Source organism: Biomphalaria glabrata, chromosome 3, assembly GCF_947242115.1.
Source record: "Biomphalaria glabrata chromosome 3, xgBioGlab47.1, whole genome shotgun sequence".
NCBI lineage: Eukaryota > Metazoa > Mollusca > Gastropoda > Planorbidae > Biomphalaria > Biomphalaria glabrata.
In genome coordinates, this window is record NC_074713.1 from 17,635,250 (window position 1) to 17,657,704 (window position 22,455).

At 36.0% G+C, this 22,455-nt stretch overlaps 2 protein-coding genes across 10 annotated transcripts in view; both read right to left on the reverse strand.

The window, feature by feature from the left end:
- Positions 1-5,741: 5,741 nt before the first annotated feature.
- Positions 5,742-15,375, reverse strand: LOC106057119 (dynein light chain Tctex-type 5-like). The gene is made up of 4 exons (XM_013214190.2): positions 15,168-15,375; positions 11,503-11,745; positions 10,245-10,369; positions 5,742-6,741 (listed from the first exon to the last, which is right to left on the reverse strand). Exons 2-4 carry the CDS (start codon positions 11,722-11,724, stop codon positions 6,576-6,578), a joined length of 513 nt encoding a protein of 170 aa, XP_013069644.1. The 5' UTR covers positions 11,725-11,745; positions 15,168-15,375; the 3' UTR covers positions 5,742-6,575.
- Positions 15,376-18,394: 3,019 nt separating this feature from the next.
- Positions 18,395-22,455, reverse strand: part of LOC106057120 (ral GTPase-activating protein subunit alpha-1-like) — a 55,085-nt gene continuing 51,024 nt past the window's right edge. For 6 of the 9 annotated variants that reach the window (XM_056023781.1, XM_056023780.1, XM_013214193.2 and 3 more), the window contains one exon: positions 18,395-20,789. In XM_056023781.1, the coding sequence (XP_055879756.1) occupies positions 20,434-20,789 (356 nt within the window). In that variant the 3' untranslated portion in view covers positions 18,395-20,433. The remainder of the gene's footprint in view (positions 20,790-22,455) is intronic. The other 3 variants (XM_056023779.1, XM_056023778.1, XM_056023783.1) reach the window with 1 other exon arrangement.

The window sequence follows — 22,455 nt, forward strand, 5'->3', positions numbered from 1 at the left end:
CCCCCCCCTGGCTACGCCCATGATATATATATATATAGGGCCTCCAATTATCTACGGCCGGCCCTATATATATATATATATATTGAATCACCATTGCAGTAGGTTGTTAGATCTACTCTGCGCAGATGTTCGTATTATCATCAGAGATAAATATAAGTAGGCCTACAGTACTTGAAACACACATAATATATATATATATATATCATTGGCGTAGCCAGGATTTTTTTTCGGGGGGATTTCCCCCCCCCCCTCCCCCCCGCGAAAAAAAATGTATATGTATGTATATGTGTGTGTGTGTGTACATAATCTTTATAACATTCTGACCTTTCATTCTTTTGGAAGACGTTTATTGTGCCCTAGAATAGGCTCTTCCTGGAGTTAGTGGAAAAATTTTTGACTCTCCGCCATAGATAGGAAGGGGGTCTGGGGGAGCGTCAGGAGCTCCCCCAGCGCGGGGCTAAGCCCCGCCGCCAAACACTATTTCTGGTATTAAAAGCCAACAAAATGCATATTCTGAGGTATCTACAGTGCATTTTCCTGCTATTAGAAAGTTTTATTGCAAAATTTAATGTGCTATTCTTACTGACTTAGACCCTCCCGCGCCGTTCGGCGCATTTTCCGTCAAGCTGTCTCCACAAAAATCTCACTGGAAATGTCTGAAGCCTCTTCCCACCTGCTCTGAGGACCTCCATGAATGTGTGGAGCCAAGTTGTACTAGGATGTCATCCCATTTCTTATGCGTAATTAATTTTGTCGGAGAACATGTCCCGCAAACCTCATGCGACGCTCTGTCACAATCTTACCAAGGGGTCGACTCCCAGTTCGTCATAGGATGTCCTTGATTTAGACCCGATCTCTATAACTTACTCCTAAAATCTGTCTTAGCCATCTTTGTTGAGCCACATTTAGTGTTTTTCAATTTCGGCAGATGACTATTCACTGCAGTTTAATAATGGAGCTCGGCCACTGGTAGAAATGTGTAACCTCTCTTGAATACGCTCTTAGAATTAGGTGACTGTAGTTTTTTTTAGATTTTATATCGAAAAGAGATGTTTTATCATCAAAATCATCTTTTGGGGGTTTTAAACTAAAAAATCTCTGAAGTTATTATATTTTTTTAAAAATTCAAAACCCCATTTAGCTACGGTCATAGAATTTGGTAACTGTAGTTTGCTTTAGAATAATATTGAAGATAGAGGTTTTCTACCTCAAAACGTTCTGAAAGGGGATTTTAAACTCAAAACCATCTGGAGGGGTTTTAAACTTTAAAAAAAAAACCATCAATTGGAGAGGGGTTTAAACTAAAAAACCCCAATTGGCTTGGCTACACTCAAATAATTTTAGTGTGTAATTTGCTTTTTTTTTTATATTGAAGAGGTATTTTTTAGCGTCAAATCCCTCTGAAGGGGGTTTAAACTCAAAACCCCTTTTGGAACGCTTATAGCATTTTGAGTGCGTAGTTTGCTTTTTTCTTTTTACACTGAAGGTGTATTTTTTAGCTTCAAACCCGCTGGCGGGGGGTTTAAACTCAAAACCCCTTTGGCTACGCTCATAGATTTTAGAGTGTGTAATTGGCTTTTTCTTTATATTGAAAAGGTATTTTTTAGCTTCAAACTCCGCTGGAGACAGAGGAGTTTAAACTCAAAACCCCTTTGACTACACTCATAAAATTTTGAGTGTATAATTTGTTTTGTTTTTAATATTAAAGAGGTATTTTTTTACCTTCTAACCCCGCTGAAAGGGGGTTTAAACTCAAAACTGAGTCAAAACACATTTAGCTAAGCTCATAACATTTTGAGTGCATAATTTGCTTTTGTTTTTCATATTGAAGAGGTATTTTTAGCTTCAAACCCCGCTGAAGGGGTTTGATTTCATTTCGGGGGGGGGGGTTGAATAATATATATATATTATAGAATATACTTATAGGTCTGTGACTTGAAAGTGTTCAAAAGCTCCTTCAGAAATGAAGTGTAAAATTGCATCTTGCACAATTGTTAGGTCTGCTATACTGTCTCAACGTGGCATTCTGGTGGAAACGATTAGAGCCTACTTGAGGTAGTGATTAAGCTAAATGAATAGCAAAACAAAACTTCTAAGGGAGTGTCCAAGGGAATGCGAGAGCTTTCCCATTGCACGGTACGGAGTTGAAAGAGAGCTTCCACATCCCTTTCGATAATCCATGCGCCGTTCGTCAATCCTCAAGGGACAGTTACACAAATGGCGAGTCCTGCACGATTAGCTTAGTACAACATAGGAAAATGGCGGGGTTCCCGGTGTACTCGGCCTTCGGCCATGCATTCTAGTCCATGCGCCCAGAGTACCTTCAATGAAGTCCAGTAGGGAATCGGCGCCTACACGGGCGCCGTTTATCCCGTTGGTCGTTAGAAAGGCTTTTATCCAACAACCAGGCCTGGACATTGGGATTCTTCATCCCATGTCCTGTCTGAGGGCTCCCAGCTGTAGAAGGTCATATCGGTTGAATGGGCCAGACCGGACCGTGCCGCGTACACAGCGCACCGTCCCCGTTCCTGGGTCCCACTCGCTATAAATGGCCGAGAACAGTGCTAACTACGGGGAGCTTGTCTCATATTCCTATACTGTAACCGCCACTGTTCCGTGCGAGGTTCGCCAATCCAGCAATCCGGTTCTGATGACGACCCCTTTGTGGAACGGTGTGGCGGACTTTTTGGACTGGGGTGCAGGCTACTTGTTCCATCCCCACCCCGAATGAGATAAAAAAAAATAAAGCTCACCTAATGAGACCTGCTAGAAGGCCTGGTTCGCTATTCGTACTTAGCCTATCTAGTTGATCCACTATAAGACGTTTCCACCGTAGGCGCCACGCTGAGGCGACGTGTAGCTGAAAATCCTCCTGGCCCGGAGTACCAGATACCGTATATCCAGTGGCGTAGCATCCATGGCGCGAAGGGGTTCAATGAACCCGGGCCCACAAGCAATAGGGGCCCACAGCTGTGGCGTAGCAACCAAGGCGCTAGGAGCTCATTACGCTTGGGCCCATGCTCAAGGCCAGTTGGAGCCCACTTTAGAACTTAGGAAGAACATTTGTTTTGTTCATTTGAAACACTTTTAAGTAGTTTAACTCTGTTAAGAAGTAAAAACATTGACTTTTAAGACACTATTACTTATATGCAGTCCTAACTGAATCAAACGTTATGACATAATTACTTTTTTTTTTAAGAAAAGGTACGACAATATTTCCATTGGAATGTCTTTACATTTAGTTTCTCATTTTTTGTCACACACTAAATTTGTCTTATTGGCTGGAGAGGAGCCCATCAAGATGTTCTTGAACCCGGAGTACTAGTGTGATATTTACTTGTGTAGCAGGCAGTGGTTACGTCCTATAGTCCTCGCAGTACTGGAGTGATATTTACTTGTGTAGCAGGCAGTGGTTACGTCCTATAGTCCTCGCAGTACTGGTGTGATATTTACTTGTGTAGCAGGCAGTGGGTACGTCCTATAGTCCTCGCAGTACTGGAGGGATATTTACTTGTGTAGCATGCAGAGGTTACGTCCTATAGTTCTCGCAGTACTGATGAGATATTTAGGCCTACTTGTGTAGCAGGCAGTGGTTATGTCGTATACATCTAGTCTCTGGCCATCACCTAAATTAAAATTTAACTTAACACTAGTAGTCCAATATTTAAACTACATGCTTACATATTACTTCCTAATGCGTCTTAAAACGAATAGATATTAATTAATAATATCGTTTTATCCCGTGCTTTTAAGAATGTGCGCTTATAATACTGTCTCTAATTCAGTCACAAGAAGCACTGGCACATGATTTCCAACATCAATTCGTTCCAACACCAAGCCGTGTTTATGCCATCTCCCATTTAGCTCGAGCCTGTCACACAAGTCCTGGGTTGGATCCCCATACTAAATGAAATATAGATGTTAAATGTTTTCTTGGAGGTTCAGCGAATGCCTATTTAAATTATTCCGATAGCGGATTCCAGTGGTGGTTGATTTTGAAACCAATACGATGCCAATGCCCATACATTTTCATCGTATGACCTCAAAACCATCCATTCGAAGTTTTTTTGTTTTCTTGCGGTGGTTGATTTTGAAACCAATACGATGCCAATGCCCATACATTCTCATCGTATGACCTCAAAACCATCCATTCGAAGTTTTTTTGTTTCTTTGTTTTCTTGCGGTGGTTGATTTTGAAACCAATACGATGCCAATGTCCACTCATTCACAACGTATGACCTTAAAACCATCCATTCAAATAACTTTTTTTTTTAAAGTTACGATCTTTACCATTGGAATGTCTTTGCATTTAGATTACACATTTTTGTCACACAATAAATTTGTTTTATTGGCTGGAGGGGGGACACCAAGATGTTCTTGAACCCGGGCCCACCAAAATGTTCTTGAACCCGGGCCCACGGATACCTTGCTACGCCACTGCGTATATCGGAAATAGCAATGTTTTACAGAGACATTGACTTGGACCTCTTCAAGAAATAACGTTTGTTAAGCAAGCTTATACACGCCTAGAGTTCGAAGAGCCTTCGGCTTAACTCTTTTGACAATCACAAGGTCTGGCCCTGTTGGTGCCTTCCCCCTTTTTACCACAATAAGACGAATTCAATGTGGGACTGAATTGAGTAATCTGAATGTATCTTATCTTATTTAATACAAAAAAAAAAAGATTATTATGTTCTACGCGTCATGCATCTAGTCATGCATGTTAACCAATGATTTAAATTTTGCCAAGTCACTGGTTTTCCTGGCTGGCTCAGACAACCCATTCCCTGCTTTAATAGCACTAAGGAAGAAGGAGTATTTGTACAAATCTGTCCTAGCATATGGAACAAGGAATGTGCTTTTAGCCTACCTTTGTGTCTGAGTATTTTATTAGATTTTGTATTTAAAGATTATGGTTCATCGTTTTATGTATAATTGCTACTTTACTTATGAGTCTTCTCTTCTGAAGGTTTTCTGAATTTAGTGATTTTACTAAAGGTGTTACTCTAGTCAAATGTGAATATTCGTTAGTTATGAATCTCACTGCTCTATTTGGTTCCAGCTTCTTAATAATATGTTTTCTTGAGTTGAGTAGCCCAAACAGAGGATGTATATTCTATTATTATCGGTACATTTACAAAAGACATTACAATGCAAGTTGTGTAGCCATAACTTGGATATATATTATCTTATTTATTGAATAATGATATATGTATTCTAAAGGCTATTTATTTTAATGATATCATGGTTCTCTTGTCTTGCAAAAACATAAAAATTTGTATTTTGCAACGATTTTGACAAGCGTGTCTGTAACAAATTCCCTTTTTAACCTTTCAACACTATTTGTACATCTTCATTGATGCAGGGCAGTGCGAAAGTGTCTTGAGAAAGCCAGTCGTCATTGTTTTCTGATGTCCATAAATATAAGGCTATTCTTCTTTTATAAAGTGCATTGTGTGCTACACGTAGGCCTATATTTATTGGGAACCGCACATATTAATTAATTTATTCGGTGTTTGTGGTCCACTGAATGTTATAATGGGAATGTTCTTTACAATATCTATGTCATCACAAATTATTTATACCCGGTAATTTTAAAGTTAATAAAAATTAATAGATAGGTAGCTCTACTATTCTAAATCAAATTACGAATTCCTACCAGACAAAAACAAAATTAGGAAAAAAAATAGTTTAAACTAAAAAAACAACATGTAACATATATAACATACTTTAAACGTGTATTCAGAGGAGTAAAATATAAATACCTTTATTATCTGATAAAAACAACTACAAATTAACTTTATGAATAGCATATAAAAATCACACTTGTAACGGAATATTAAGAATCATGAAATCAGCGGTTTTTTTTTTTTTTTTTTGGAGATTTTCAGAGCCTACATGTGAAAAATGGACAAAACTTTAAATAATTTGTTGTAACTTATTCAGTGTACACAAGAAAGTATGTGTTGATAATGTGTATTTTTAAAAAGTAGCCTACATAATAATTTTTTATATCGCGCTGCAGAATCAAATTTTCTAAATTAAAAAAAAAAGACAAATGGGCAACTAACTAGCGGTAATAAAGGAGTTTTGCTACGTAATCAAATGCCTTGCATTGAGATATTATTATTCTTTTTTTTACTTGACAACAATGACGTTCAATTTAGCTTCAATGAACCTTGTTCACTTTTTCATGAAAATCTCCAATAGAGATCGTTTTCAACATTACTTTCACGGTGAACAACAGCAAGTACATAGATCTACAGACAAGCATTTTTATTTTGAACAAAAAAATGTATAGGCCTACATCAAGAATGTAAGATGATATAGGAACTCCATCAAATCATCTTGTTTGCTAACATCGCATTTATTTAGCAAACACATTTTTGCTAAGTACTCTTATAAAATAGAATCCAAAAGTTACCTCCCATGAATAGCGCCATTCTCTTGTCTTGCAAAAGCATAAAAATTGAATATATTTCAAAAAATAATGTGCGTGCTTGAACGGTTAGCAATTTAATGTTTGCCATTTAAAAATGGACTCTTTTAGTTTGATATTCTATCAAATATAAGTTTTAATCATGGTAGATGGCGTACACAGTGCCAACAGCAAAATAATTTGGTCCTTGAAAGGAGGCAGACGCAAAAGTGTCCAGTTGTTGATTCCACAGCGCACGACTTGCCAGTTGTACTCCCTGTGATTTGTTCTCCAATAAAGTAACAGTTGTCAAAAGCTTGTATCTGCGAAAACAAACAAATCTTTGACTCATTTTTAGCGGCCCCCGAAAGGGGAAAAGACGCTATTAGTTTTGTGCAAAATGTCTGTCCGTCCGTACCGTATAGATCTCGTAAACTAGAAAAGATATTTAAAATCCGACATCACAATATTTTAGACCATTCAAAGTTCTGATGCAACGGCTACTTTTTTTTTCTGAAAGTGAAAAACCTAATTTTTAAAATCAGTTAGGCAAGCAGTTTTTTTTAAAGAGAAAAAGCAAATTAGTATGCATTGTGACAAGTCAAAAACTCGCTGTCAGAGTCACTCAAATTTATCACAGCATTAATTATTATTTTTCATTATTTATTTATTTTATTTTAATTATTTCCCCATCCTACCCCTAAATTATTCACCCGCCACACCTTTTCCGCTCCAGGCTAGACTTAGTTGACCACATTGGAGATAGTTAAGGCGCGTCCTTTCATTTATCTTCCCTTGACCGGGGCAAAGATACACACAGACTCTTTGATCTTATCGGCAGGATGTCTGACAGCCGCAGTGGACACCACCTTGTGTGGAATGCAAGTCACTCCTCCCACCCCCTCTTTCTCCTATGTCTCTCTTTGATCTAGGAGACCACGAGGACAAACACGCCCATTGACCTCCCAATGTGCGAATCCCATCTCTTGTCGGACTTCACCCACGTGTAAGATAATTCTAAGCCTAGGACATTTCCTGTTTCCGCTCACATTTTCCAGGCCTTTGTATATAAGGTAAATTAAATCAAGTCAGACTCTCTTTCTCATTCGAGCTGAGCTATCGAGTCTGGACTATATCATTTATTCTCACTCCTAGAGGAATACCTGGTGGTAAGCCGAACTTAATCACAAGTTCCATCTTAATTACTTTTGTGCTATTTCCATTGGATATTATCATGTGTATTTTGCTTAGTTCATTGTGTATTTCTCACTGGCGTAAGTAGAAAACATAAACATGTGCTATGTATATATTTTATGTATTGCATTAATCTATTAATGCTATGTTGCATCATTTGATCATTGATGCAACCATGTATATATTTGTACACCTTATTTTATTTCCTTTATCTCGGTTGACAGCCTTGATAATTCTACTATCGCACTAATACTGCGCTTAGAAAGGAGATATGAGTTATCTCCCCTGTATTGAATTATCTCCCCTGTAGCCATTTCACTCTAACGAGAGTTGCGCCTCTTGAACGGACACCCTCTCCATTCAAGCGCGCCCCATTGTTCTCGATCGACGGTCATATGTAAACATACCGTCAGGATCGCTGACCACCGCCCAATTCAACCCCCCCTCCCTTCTTTCTCTATCCACCTGTGTTGTTTATTTGAGATTATTATTTCCCCTTCTATGTACATTTTATATTATTACTTTCCCTTTTATGTACATTTTTATATTGCTACTATCAGCCATCTATTTTCCAAATCCCATTTGTCATCATCTCCCTATTGTGCTCTAAAGCAATTTTACCAATCTGACGAATGCACCTCAGTTGAGGGCATCGATAAGATGCATGAGAGACATGTCCTAACTTGTCTTTATTTATCCGCAGCCTCCCTCAGGTGTCTGCCTATTTATCGGATTACTTACCTGCCTATTTATTTGCTATCGAGAATCACCTATTGCCTATTTATGTGCCGAGTGCTATTCAGCACTGCATTTGCCTACTGAGATCTACTCAACTCTACCACTTGGCGCTATCGGCATTACCCGCCTATTCGACAGCCCACATGTCAAGCTATTAGGTGCGACGTCCCTATAGATTCAGATCTGTGTGAGACGTCATAGCTACGCCAACCCTCTGCAACTCACTGGACATATCCTGTCAACTACGCTGCCCACGGCAGATCAGCTCTGCCCGCAGTAACCTTGTGCCCACGGTAGCCGGCCACCCGCCCTACTGTGCCCACTACAGATATTAGATTTTGGGGATTGAGACTCCACAAGAACTATATCACCGGCGTCCCTCTATCCGCTAGAGCGCCACCTCCAGCTGCAGAACCTCAAGCCAGGACACGGCCAGCTGCGACATCAACAGGACAACCAGATAAGTCAGAGGACAAAGTGACATACTCTCTTATTAGGTGCAAGAGTGATGATTAAATCTAGTATTATTTAGAGATAGGTGCAAACCCTCCCCCTTTTTATTCTTATATGTATATTTATGTAAATAAATATTCTTCATTTTTAACTTTTGTATCTATCTTTCATTGCTTTGTCTCGTTGCGTGTCTGCTCCCGATTCATATGCTGATAGGTTGGTGTGTGATAGCTTTAAAAATAATCATCCCCTAGACATCAAACGCGCCAAACACACATCACATTTCCCCACCTGTCACATGCATTATAAGTTAGACCTAGATTAAAACGAATAGTAATCTTTTAAATTTCATTTTCGTGCATATTTTTTTTTTATTATGCTGTGACAATGTTTTCTTTGGCGCGGTAGCTGAGCGGTAAAACGCTTGGCTTCCGAACCGGGGTCCCGGGTTCGAATACTGATGAAGACTAGGATTTTCAACTTCGGAATCCTTGGGCGCCTCTGAGTCCACCCAGCTCTAATGGGTACCTGACATTAGTTGGGGGAAAGTAAAGGCGGTTGGTCGTTGTGCTGGCTACATGACACCCTCGTTAACAGTAGGCCACAAAAACAGATGAACTTTACATCATCTGCCCTATAGACCACAAAGTCTGAAAGGGGAATTAGTTAGGCCAGATTCACATCTAAATTTGCATTCACTTGCACCTATCCTTTGATCTGCTGGACCGTTGGGGCACTACACAAGATCTGTCAACCTTCTTTCTCCATTCTTCTCTCTCATTTGTCTTTGATATAATTTCATTTGGATGTTCTTTCTAAAAATATTGAAGCCTGCCTGGGTGTACCACTTCGGGGGCCGATTTTGAGTTTGTGTTTCCACACAAACTGTCTTTGTAACCTTGTTAGATATTATTTTCTGTAGTTGATATTGTGTTAATGTAATTGCATGTACTTTCCCCTCCCTAATTTTCTGTACTTTTTTTTTCCATCACAGGAAAAAGGCGTATTTGAACCAAATGCTTTAGTTATTGTATGCCTCCTTTAGTCGTAACGACTATGGTCCATCTCGTAGAACAAGCGAGATGAAAGACTGGGCATTGTACTTTAGTTATACTATAGTTACACTTACAACTTTAATTTAAACCTTGCTAAGCCTCTCTCTTTGTCCCATCTTCCCTCCCTCCCCCTCCCTTTTACCTTCCTCCCCCCCCCTCTCACTCACTCTCTCTCCCTCAAAATATTGTTAGGCCTATTTCCAGTTGCAATATGATTCTGGTCTGGCCGCTGCAAGACTGAAGCCCGACGTCTTACGACTAGGTGAAAACTAAATTCGGTCTTCACCGTGATAGGCTGCAAAGCAAAGACCACCATGTTCTATAATTGAAGCAGTTTTATTTATGTAGGATTATATTCTAGTTGTAGGCTCTAGTTGTTGACTTACCGTTCTATGCCCAAAGCTTTCACTCTGTCTCTAATAAGTTCTGTTAGATTCTTACTCAGTCTTGGAAATACTTTAGGATCGTAAGTTTTCCCAGTCAAGTAATGCCCAAACACACCAAGTATGACCTACGCCAAGCAAAATATAAAAAAAGGCTTCTTTAAAAAATAAAGATTATCTAAGGGGAAGAACTCCGCATTTGCAACTATATATCTCAATAATGTAGAAATGTTTCCCTTATTTGATATCAATTACAATAATTACAATAAAACGACTACTTGGTTAATTTTTTAATTGATTACAATATCTAATTGTTTTAAATTTCAACTTGATTCCATAAAAGGTGTGGGGGGAAAAAGTGAAACTATTTAAGGGGACCGAACCCATTCATTGAGTCATATTCTATGAATACCGGTACTGGAGGATTAATTTCCCTTGTTGATATCAAACAAAATAATTAATTACCAATATTAGCATTGACTAATTGTTATTTTTTTTTTATTGACTCTTTTCTATGCCAACGAATAATTGTGCAAAGTTTCAAGTTAATCTGAGAATGTTTGTGAAAGAGACAGACAGACAGACAGATAGCTTTGTAATAAAAAATAAAGTGAAGATCACTTCATTAAAGCTTAGGAGTTCTTAGAAAATTCGATCGTTTTTTAAGGCCCTAAAAGCATTGAGTAACATTGATGCAAGGCAAACATTTTTTTCTATTGAAATACTTGTGGGTAAACATTTCACTAATGTTTGCAAAGACGTTCTTTAAAAGTTGAATGTATATTCTAAGCATTTAAATGCCTTTCTTAGACCTAATATATAAAAGTATAGCAAATACTTAGGACGAGATTCCACTTAATCAGCCACAATGTCTTCATAGAGTTTAAATCTTTAATTAACATGAAAGTTTAGGTATACATATCATAGATAGGCGCATTACATTTTTTTTAATTTTGTGTAGAAGGAAGTGTGAAATTGATAAATCCTGAAAAATATTACAGATATAGATCTGTAGGACCAGGTTCTATGGAGTGAAAAAATGACACCGAGCTACCTATTTATAGATTACTAACAACATTTTATGTTGAGCTGCATTGTTTCGATAGATTATGGGCGAAACACGAAAGTACGAGAATCACTTTTGGAACAACAACAACAACAACAAAAGAAAATAATTAAAAGTATGAGGAGTCGTCATATTATATCCAGAAAACCTCAACGGTTCTGAAAATCTATAACATGTATCCCTAATTATACAAACCTCTTCAGCTTTCTTGACGGAGAATTGTTTCCCTTCGTCTGACACCATTTTGTATGTGTTCTCATAGGCCACATAGGAAGGCTGACTGGCAATCGTGGAAGTGGCTAAGTGTGAGAGCATGCGCATCTTTAGACGTAAGCGACCAGCTCGAAATTTGGCAGAATTGGAGTGGTCCATACTGGACTCTAGCTTTCTTTCAGCTAAAGATCCGGCTTTGGACATTTTGTGTTGTGTCTTTAAAATCTTTCAGAAACAAAATTGTATTTCAGACAATGTCAAAAGCAAAACATTCGATGGTTTATATGTAAAACATAAATAGGCATTAACAATTTTATCGTCTGTTTTGCAATAGGCCTAACTTCTGATTGAAGAATTGTTGTGGAAAATATCCTGACATAATAACTTATATGTTGAATTGAATAGAACGAATTTGGTTTCAAGACGGATATCCTTAAAAACCTATTTAAAACAATGAGGGCTATAAATTTAATTACAATTGATCGATTTTAAAAACTAATTTAAGATTGATATCACTTGGCTTTATATTTTTTATTCCATGCTTTAAGTACAGCTTTAGAAGATCTAAAATATTTTGTAAAGTTTTTTGTTTTTTTTGGACAATCTAAACAAAGATTGCAATGAAACAAATTGCAACAGACATCACCATTGATCTAATCAGAACAATTTAATATATAAGCTGTCGTGTATAGATGTATAGTATGTATGGGCTAACACCGGTTTGTACGGTCAATAAAAATCTCATTTTTTGTTTCAAGAAAACTTGAGTGTACTGATGATTAGTAAACCGCAGTATCTATTTAGCGCATTTATCTTGATGTTGAATGAATGTTGTATAGAGGACGCCTTGATGCATTCTTATCTCATCTGTCCCCTTTTCGTCGTAGGGGCGGTGTTGGGACAGTTTGCGTCACCAAATCCCTCCACTTTACCCGGTCAGCAGCTATTCTTAGCAGAATGCCCGGTAGCAAGAAATAGGCCGGTCCATTATTTCATGTTATTCCACCAGCTTTTCTTTGGTGCATTACAAATTGTAAGTTTTATATAGAACCATAATGGTTCATTGAAAAAAAAATTGGAAGATCTTCGAATGAGCTGTTCTGGTTATTAGAGAACTATATGAACAAAAATTAACATAGCAGACCTACGCCTAAAACGTGAGCGCGTTTTGCTATTGTAAAACGAAGTCGTATACGCTATTATTCGAAAAAAATATGTCATGCTTTTTTATGAAATAAAAATAGCTTACAATTTGCTCTAATATAGCAAAGATATTACGGCACTTTAAACAGCAATTTTTTTCTTGCTGAGTATATTTAACATAAAATTTGTAACTTAGACAGTTTCCAACGAAATTAAATATTATAATTTTTATTTAAGGCCTATACTTTGAAATTGTACATTCATAGTTTGAGTCTTCTTGATACATGATAATGACGAGAAAAAAAAGAAATCTAGGTCTGCTTTGAATTGATTTTTTAAAACTTTGATCTCCAATCAATCATAAATTATTCAACGCATTGATTACAAGTATTTTCAGAAGTATCCCAGCTGATTTGAAAAAAAAAAAGGTGTGGTATGCATTTAAAACATCGAAGCTAAAAACATGCCAATAAGACTTCCACTGTAAAAATTATTTCCCATTCGTTTAAAGTACTTTATACTCTCTATCTATTTCCAATTAATACTTTACAAATTTAAAATATAGGGCCTACAGATCAAAATATATATTATATATAATATTGCGGGAAAATAGTGGTTTTTTTTTTTTTATTTAACAAGTCTAGTTAAAGCTTGCTGAGTAATTTTTGCCAAGCAATACTTTACCGAATTTCAATTTGCTTTCAGTCATTTAAACAAACGTATAATATCTTCTATTAGTAGAATATAGCGATCATGTGGTTAATATATTTTTAAAAACTAAAGAAGACCAGCATGTATATATTGAAAGCTTAGTGCATGTGCAAACGTTGATTACAGTGCCAAGGGGTGTCACTCATACAGGGACACAGCTTCTAATTAAATGAAGTTTTTTCACAAACATAAAATAAATTTTGATTTCTATTAGTTTAAAGACAGACCCACTTAGTTGTTACAGAGTAACATTTTTTTAAGGCTTCCATTAGGCACATAAATTTTATTCCTACAGGATCACTGTGGTCATTTGGGTACTGGCCCACCGAGCATTTGCCCGAATGCCCATATTGCCAGTCCACCCCTGACTGTAAGCCTATACATGTCAATCTACATTGTATTATGAGACAAGCCAATATTTTCATAATCTTTTTTTTTTCGAAGGAAAGGAATTAAGATAAATAATATTAGAAAACTTTTTTTTAATCAAGTGTATTCATTATTCTGTCCCTTTAACGTGTAAAGAATTGGGTCACATTTGTACAAAATTGTATTTTTCATGCTACAGCTGCAGTACAATATGTTCTGCGCGATCTGGTCCAGACTAATTAACTCAGCAATTATATGTTTGGTTGGGTAGCATAAACCTCTTGGCTAATTATCCATGGGTCGGTGGCCAACAGTTGTGTTTGCTAAAGGCAACACGGCAGCCCTTCTCCAACATACGGTACCTCTCCCCACCAAGACCAGATTGGACCTTGTAGGCTGTCAGATTTAGGTGCTACCTTTATCTGACAGCCTACAAGGTCCAATCTGAGTCAGGATTCGAGCTCATGCCAAATCAGTTACACTTCTCCAATGAAGCTAGCATTGCAGCATTAGGAACCATATTTGTTTGAAACTAAAGACTCGCTGAGTTGAGTAAAGTAGTAGGCCAATTGTTTTGTTTGTTGATGACATGTCTATTGCTATTCTTCACATGTAAGTGTAGACAGCCTAGGTAAACACAAAGACTTACATTACTGCTGCACCAGATCTAGATCTCCCAGTCAAGTCTGAGTTATCAAGTTATTCTTTAAGTTAAACTGACACAATTGTAATTTAGAAAGTAAATAAAGACTTAGCCTACCAATTGAATAATCGTATAGGCCTATTATTAACATAATGCAAGAAAACTTATTCAGCCATTTAGGCCTAATTACTTAAATTAATTTATTGCATTAACACAAACAATACACAATAAAATTTAAGGCCCAAATAATAAAAATTATTACTTCTAAAAATGTAATAAATAGTAAGACCTATGTGATCGAAAGAGTAATGAAAGAAAGTAATTATTAGGGGGGAGAAACAATTAACAAACGACTTTATGTTCTAAAACTAAATAAGATCTATGTTCTTTCTGAAAGAAATGATTTACAAATACAAACAGCACAACCTAATGAAATAACTAGAAAGACATTTCTTATTTCATGTGCTAGGACAATTTCTTGTAATTGCCATTAATAGTATTAGAGCATGGAACGAGTTGCCTTAGCAGCCAGGAAAACTTCTATTAAGTCTCAACACTCACTACTAGATTGACACATGAGTAGCCTATACGTCTGAATGAACGTCTCTAATTTATAGGACAAGACCTTTCATAAATAAGGTCTACTTATCCCCCCCCCCCCCACATAAAGACTCCATTAAAATGTCTTCTAATTCAAACCATTAAATTATATAGAGAATAGTTAGCCTAACTTTTTTTTTTTCTTCATGTATTCATTTCTGAACTATTTCTCTCCACCTACCTTACAAATGTAGATGTTTGCCTAATTGAATAACACGACACTGCTAGTAACGTTTCAACTGATATATTAATTAGTAAGTCTTCAGGAAGAAATAATTGATAAGTCAGCTCCAGTTAAAGGAAGGGTGAAAGAAAAAAAAAGTCCCAGAATGGGCTGTTCTAATAGAGCCCCACCAACTGCCGTCTCGCTGCCAGTGGACACTACACACCGCAGCAGTCTGCCCGCTGTCGCTATTGTCTGCATTGTGTGACTTTAAGATCGAAACCAATCACTTTTTTTCTATTGTGTGTAATATACTTTTTTTTTCTAGTATCACTTCCCCTCCCCACTTTACTCGGGTACTGTAGGCCTACTTCGTTATTTCGGCAAGGAGCGAAGTTTTAGGAGGTGAGGTTGTTCTATCAGATGAAAACTTTTAAAGTGGTTGTAGTTTATTTGAAAAGGGAGAGAAGTTATTGTTCAAGTCGTAGTGGAAGTGGATTAATCAGCTCAAAGCTGCTTGCTAACTTCGCAGGGGAGGCTATAACATCGGCCTTATTGCTACGAGACACGGATGAATATTAAGCAGCACTAGCGTGTGCATGTGGGGTGGGTGGGTAAATCCAGAAAGGGAATCATCTCCATTCTGAAAAAAAAAAAAAAAAAGACAAGCTACTAATTCAAATAGTTCCAATTGAACTCTGGATGACAAAATGCCCAGGCGCTCGTCTGTCTATACCAAAGCGCCGGTTAGGACGGAGAAAGTGTTTGAATAAACATTTGTTTTCCTTTCATAAATATATGTGGGTATGTGACCTTGTTGACATAAGATCACGCGATCAGTAGACGGGGATACGGGGGCTACTCCAAATAGCTGTTGCTGTAAGGCTCTTTATATAAATTCGTTAAGTGTTTTAGATTGGCTGGTCTACTATATATAGATGTCCGAGATAACCTGACGAACTTATAATACATTGATAGTTACTATCAGTGCTGGATTTACTTTTAGGCACTAAAGCTTAGGATCCCCAGACAACTTACAAAAAGTAAAAAAGTGCAAAGGAAAGTGTGTTTTAAGAGGCGCCATATTTCAAACAGCTTTAGGGCCTTATCTAGATCCGGTGCTGGTTACAACTAGAGACTAGGCTAAACATTCTTAAATAACGCCCCGTATTTTCCCAAAAGGTATTCTGTTTGTCAACAAATGGCAACACGGTTTATTACAAGCGTAGGCTCAACTTCAGACGACAGGGAAAATGGGAAATGGTAAGCTAAGACACAGGCCAAGTGTCATAATAAGATGCACGTTTTTTACTCCCCTGCCTTCGCTATATAAAGATACGAGAACATGTTTAGAATTGTTCACACCCACCGTAGTCAACCTAAAACTAGTAGGCTACTGGGAGGTAATAAGACAAAAAAAAACAATCATACAATTGTAAAGGAACGTAAGGGACCTCTGCCATTGCTAAACAACGTTCACTTTATATGTAGAACCAAACATGTCATCTAAAACCTGTGTATTCAGAATTTGTTTGACTGTTGTTTTTACCCGCCTTGAGAGTGGCGCCTAAAAGAGAAATCCTAGATCTAGTGGCAGTAAGCTGAACTTTCCGAGTCTAACCTTAAATCTAGTGGCAGTAAGCTGAACTTTCCGAGTCTAAGGTAAGGCCAAATGTTCAAAAGAAATTCAAGCTAACACCGACTAATAGATTACTTCCCCTACCCAGTGTTTATGTATCTAGCATAATTGCATAACTGAAGATTTATACCTGTACACGCTTTATATATATATATCGGTATATAATTATTGTTGTTAAAAAAAAGTTGACTATAAACAAGACTGCAAACAAGAACTAAATGAGCCAACTATCCATCATAAAATTAAACACATAACACTTTAAACTCAAAAAGGTAAACACATAAACACTTTACTTTAAACTCACATGAGTAAACACAAACACTTTACTTTATGAACACTTGTTTAATGGTAGATGTATTTATAAGAAACATTAACCCACAAATTTTTTTTTTGTTTTTTTTTTGCTTTCATTCAATCAATAATCACTTAGTAAAGACTTGAATAATACATCTCAATAACATTGTCAGAACAAATGGGGCCAATATTGAGTAGACATAACAGAGCAATGTAAAGTGTTTGTACAAGTTGTTATTCTTATAATACACAAGACAATAATATGGCTTGACACATAGGGAGAGAAAAGAATAGTGAGAAGAGAGAGAACTCATTCATTCCAACGCACTACAGCCAATGTCATGGGCTTTACGGTACTAACGGTAGAAACAGTACATGTATTAAACAGGAGGTTAGTGAAAGTTTTGTTGAAAGATTATTGTCTAGTATAGATCAGGATTAAGATGAACAGATGTTACAACATGTAGTTAGTGGCACTGGATTACAGAGAGAAACGAATAATTGTTTTTACAAAATATTACAACTTCTAGGAAGAGCTTCACTGTCTCAAGAAGCAAGTCAAGCATCATAAAATAGAGGGAATGGAATGGAGAGACTTCAAACCAAACCGAGAAGCTATCATAGACCAGTTAGCCCTACAGTAGTCCACCTAGTTATCAAGAGGCATTGAGTCAATGCACTCAGTTACTTGACAAATTAACATTAATAACTAAGTTAGTAAAGAATAACTGGTGACTAGCAAATGAAAAAACAAAAACATAGCACATTAATACGATCAGATAACTATTTCCATTGTCAACTTAATAACATTACACAGAGGCTGCCATTACTAATAGCATGGGAAGCTATGAATAAAAGCCAATTTGCTTACACAATAGTTCAAAATTGAGCATCTAGATACCTTGTTGGACTAACGAGAGTTTTATTTATAACTTAAAAGACAACCCTGAAAAGATCATCTAGACCTGCTGCAACTTTAAGACCTTTCAGTAGAGGACCTAATTGCATTAATACAATTCTTATGCAGTCATTGTGAGAAATATGTTTTTAACCATGGCAACTTTCAAAGATACATTACACTCGACACCCAAAGAAAAGATACTGCCAAAGAGATGCACAGCTAGCAAAAAGATAACTTGAATAGACTCATGGCAGGCCACAGCTTGGTCTGCACTAGATGTGACAAAATATATAGGACACAGCTGGGAATGTGTAGCCACAGAAAGTACTGCAATCTTCTTAGAACTTGGGGCTCAGAGAATATGCCACCATAAGTTAGGAAACTAAGCAACTATAGACAAGTCACATTAGCATTCCCACTTCTTTATTCCCACATAATTTGATCATTAGCTGGCTGTTTTTTCAAACTGTAAGATGCAGTTCTCTTGCCATATACAAGTCTATGCCAATTCAGTTCAAATCTGACTAGACAGACTGAACAAATCAAAATGTTAATCCTATTCCTTGACCTCGGACTGTAAAGCTTTTCTCACAACAAAGGCAAACAATATTATCTACATGTTAATAAAACTATGTACATAATAGATCTGATACCATTCAATTGCAATACAATTACAATGAAAATCAAAGAACTATGGCCAACTTACAAGACTGAATACACAGACTTTGAACAGATGGTTCTGTCTGATATGTCAACTAAAAACATCATGTTTCTAAGGATATAGAACAAACAAATTTCAGAGACATCATTTGGGCAATATAAGAACTCAATAGTATTGAGAGGTACAGCTAGTGCTGATATGGCCTAAAAAAGTGTCCATTAGTCTTGAACTATTAACTACTTACAAAGTTAAAGTAAAAAAAAACAAAAACATAAGGACTCTTTCAATTGGATGAAGAAAATGAAAAATCTAGTTTAAAATACTGTACTTAAAAAAAATGTCTAGGATCAACTGCATCCTTGTATTTAAACTTCTACTTATTTGTTAAATAAATTTAGAAAGAAACATCTTGCTTAAAATGCAAGGAAAAAAAACATGCCAAAAAAATTGTGTTTATGTTAAAGATCCTGTGCAGGGGAACCTGCACACCAATTCAAACCAATAAATATAATACTATTCAAAAGATTAAAAGTTTCCTATCTATTTGTCCATCTCCAAATCAAATGCAGATAAAATTAAAAATACCAAACCAATTAACGAAACAAAAATAATTGAAAATAAAAGCACAAAATCTAATATCAATACAACCTGAAATGCCTGAGAGTTTTACAATTGCACTTTTTTTGTTTTCTAATTCAAACAAAGGCTGAGAAAAATATTCCACTATAAACAAATCACATCTTGCAATGCAACAAAAATGTTCTTTTGGCTACATGGCGTGGGTGAGGTATTTGACAGCTTTATGTGGTAGTGGATGTGTTTTCTTTTTAATTTATTTATTAAATGAAACAAATACAATAAAAAAAATAATGCTGCATCTCACACTAATGAATATTTTTTGAAGTTCACTGACATTATTTGTATTATTATAAAGTCAAGGAATATCCTTGATTTGGGGAATCTCTTCTAACAATACAATGACACAGAAGGTTCCCAGTCTCAGTATCTTTAATTCTACAAAACTAAGCCAGTGATCAGCTGGCATTCATTAGACAATAAACACTTGATAACTATGCACACTTAATCAGTGTTCAAATTCAAACTTTCTGTTTTGATTGTGACAAAATAGAAACCAGTGTTCAGTAGTTGAAGGCTTTTTTTTTAAATAAAAAAAACACAAAAAAAACAAAAAAAAAAAAAACCCATTTAAAATGCTCTTAATAAATGAAACAAAAGAAAATATAAATGAACTTTTCCCAATGGGCTAACTTGACAAATCTTTGCTGCTTGGTTTGAAACAGCATATCTGATCTGACATCTCCAATGTGTTAGAACAGTAAACATGACTAATGAAATAATATGTTGGACACAAAAGCTCAGTTCAAATATTAGTTTCATATAAGAAAAAGGAGATAAACGGTATATAAAAAACAAAAAAATTAATAAAAAAAAAAGGGGGGGGGGGTTATTACAAAATTTATGTTAGGAGCTTTTAGCATAAATATAGTTAGAAAGAAATAGAATGCCACTAATACAAATATATCATTTCTTGGTCATGTTTTTGTTAAAATATGGATGGGTATCAGATTGTATCTGTTTGATCAAATCACTTCTTATCCCTTATATTTCTTTCTGTACATTAATTTTACATCAATAGTTTCATTATATTCTTTTATAAAATAAAGATGATTACATTACAATGTCTATACAATGCAAAGTTATCACATTCATATATTCTGCCATTAGGATTGAAGGGATGAAATAAATTAAACCAGAGCACCACGTACAATTATTTTTTTTTTTGGAGTACTGTATTATCATTATTTTTGCTCTTGGATTTCGGGCTTTCTGAGCGTGACTTCCCTGATTTGGCTTTAGCTCCATTCTCAGCATCTTTCTTGCTGGATTTAGACTTGGGGCTGTCCACAATGTCATTACTGTTGCTGCTAGTGCTGCTCATTTTGTGGTTTCTGAACTGTGGGCTGTCAGGCAGCTGGAATGATGTGGCAGATGTGTGGGTTGGGCTGGGGCTTGTTGAGGACACAGCCTTGGAGCCTGAGGACCTTCTGCTTCTGATGGACAGACGTCTAGCGGTTTTCTGAAGAATTTTCTCAGGCTGGACTTCTAGTAGAGCTGAATCACTTGCTGATAGTGGACAAAGCAAATATGAATATTAAATATTATTCTCCAGCAACCCATTTGAAAGATACTATTTAAAAGAACATGACAAGTAAAAATAAAACGCTATTAAAAAGCAAGATTTTTCATTCTAATTGTCTAAGAACTACTTATATATATATATTAATAGCACTAGTTTCTAACTAATGATAACAACAAAAGCTTATATTAGCAATAAAGAAATAATAAAGCTAACAAATACAAATGAATATTTATTTAACAAAAAAAAATAATCTAAAACTGATTTCTGTTGGCAAAGTCAAGTGCAATAAAATAAAAATAAAGCTATCAAATTAATAATCTAGTTTAATACTAAGTTCCATGTGTATACAATAAGACACTAGTAGCACCAAGTGCACTGTTAGAGTGTTAGTGTGACTTGCATTCAAGAAACAATGCTAACATGCAATAGTGTTCTATTTAATATTTGAATCCCCCAGTCTTTGGGCACCAAAAAAAAAGAAGTTAAAAACCAAGAAAAACACAGTTTTCCCTTCTGACTGAAAATTGTGATGTTATATAATTAAAGTCATACATCAAACATAGTAATAGCCACAGAACGAAATTGTGCAATAATTTTAAATAAATAAATAGTTGATATGAAAGATTTGCATTTCTGCATGCATCAGTGAAAAAAAGTATTCTAAGAAACATATGATATTAAGTAAAGGTACCATATTAATATAGAGAGGCTGACATGTTTAAAAAAAGACATAGAATCCAGCAACAATACAACAGAAAATGACATGTAAGGGGAGATGAATGGTGATGACCATGCATACAAGTTCCAAGTTTTGACACAAAAAGATACTCAGAAGCAGTCAAAACAAAATGAAATAAAATACAGACACAAGATTAAATTTAGTGGAGACATTGAATGAAGTCATTATATTTAAAAAAAAAAAAAAAGACATGCCTCACAAAATATGTGTACGAGATCCAATAATTAAACAGAAACTGAACAAAATAGACCTAAAAATGGAGAAAATAATGCTGAAGGTATGAACTTACCTGATCATTAGACTACAGACAAGTCCATGTAAGCCAAATAAAAAAAAAAGGGGGAAATTGTAATATGAGATAAAAGCTCTTTGATACTGGGTTTTGTTATTTGGCTCGCATATTAAGCAGTGCAGCTTTTGTGATTATTGTACTGATTTGTCAAAATTGTATTTTTAAAAAATTGCATTTCATGTTCTAAACTTGACTACAAGGTTTGCTAATAAAGCTGAACAAGTATTAGTATTAATTCTTCAATTAATATCTATTTATAAATAGGAGAGCTCATTTCACAAATTTAAGGAAACAAATGTATTTTTTACCCTTTCTTTTCAAAATGTTTATAGACATTAAGCATTCTAAGCTGTGTAATTATTCAATGACCTGGTACACTACTTGAAAGTTCTGTTTACACATGACCAATGCTTTAAATTCTAGTATTAAGCTATTTATCTGTACTCCAAGGCTTTGGAAATGGGGGGAGGGGATCTTACCAAAGATTAAAAAAAAAATTCAGAAGAGTGTATTTGAAAAAGCTACCATGATCAACATTATTCTTCTTGACACAAATGCCATTATACTCTACCCACTATACTCTCTACTTGACACTACTGCCAAAATGCTCTACCCACTA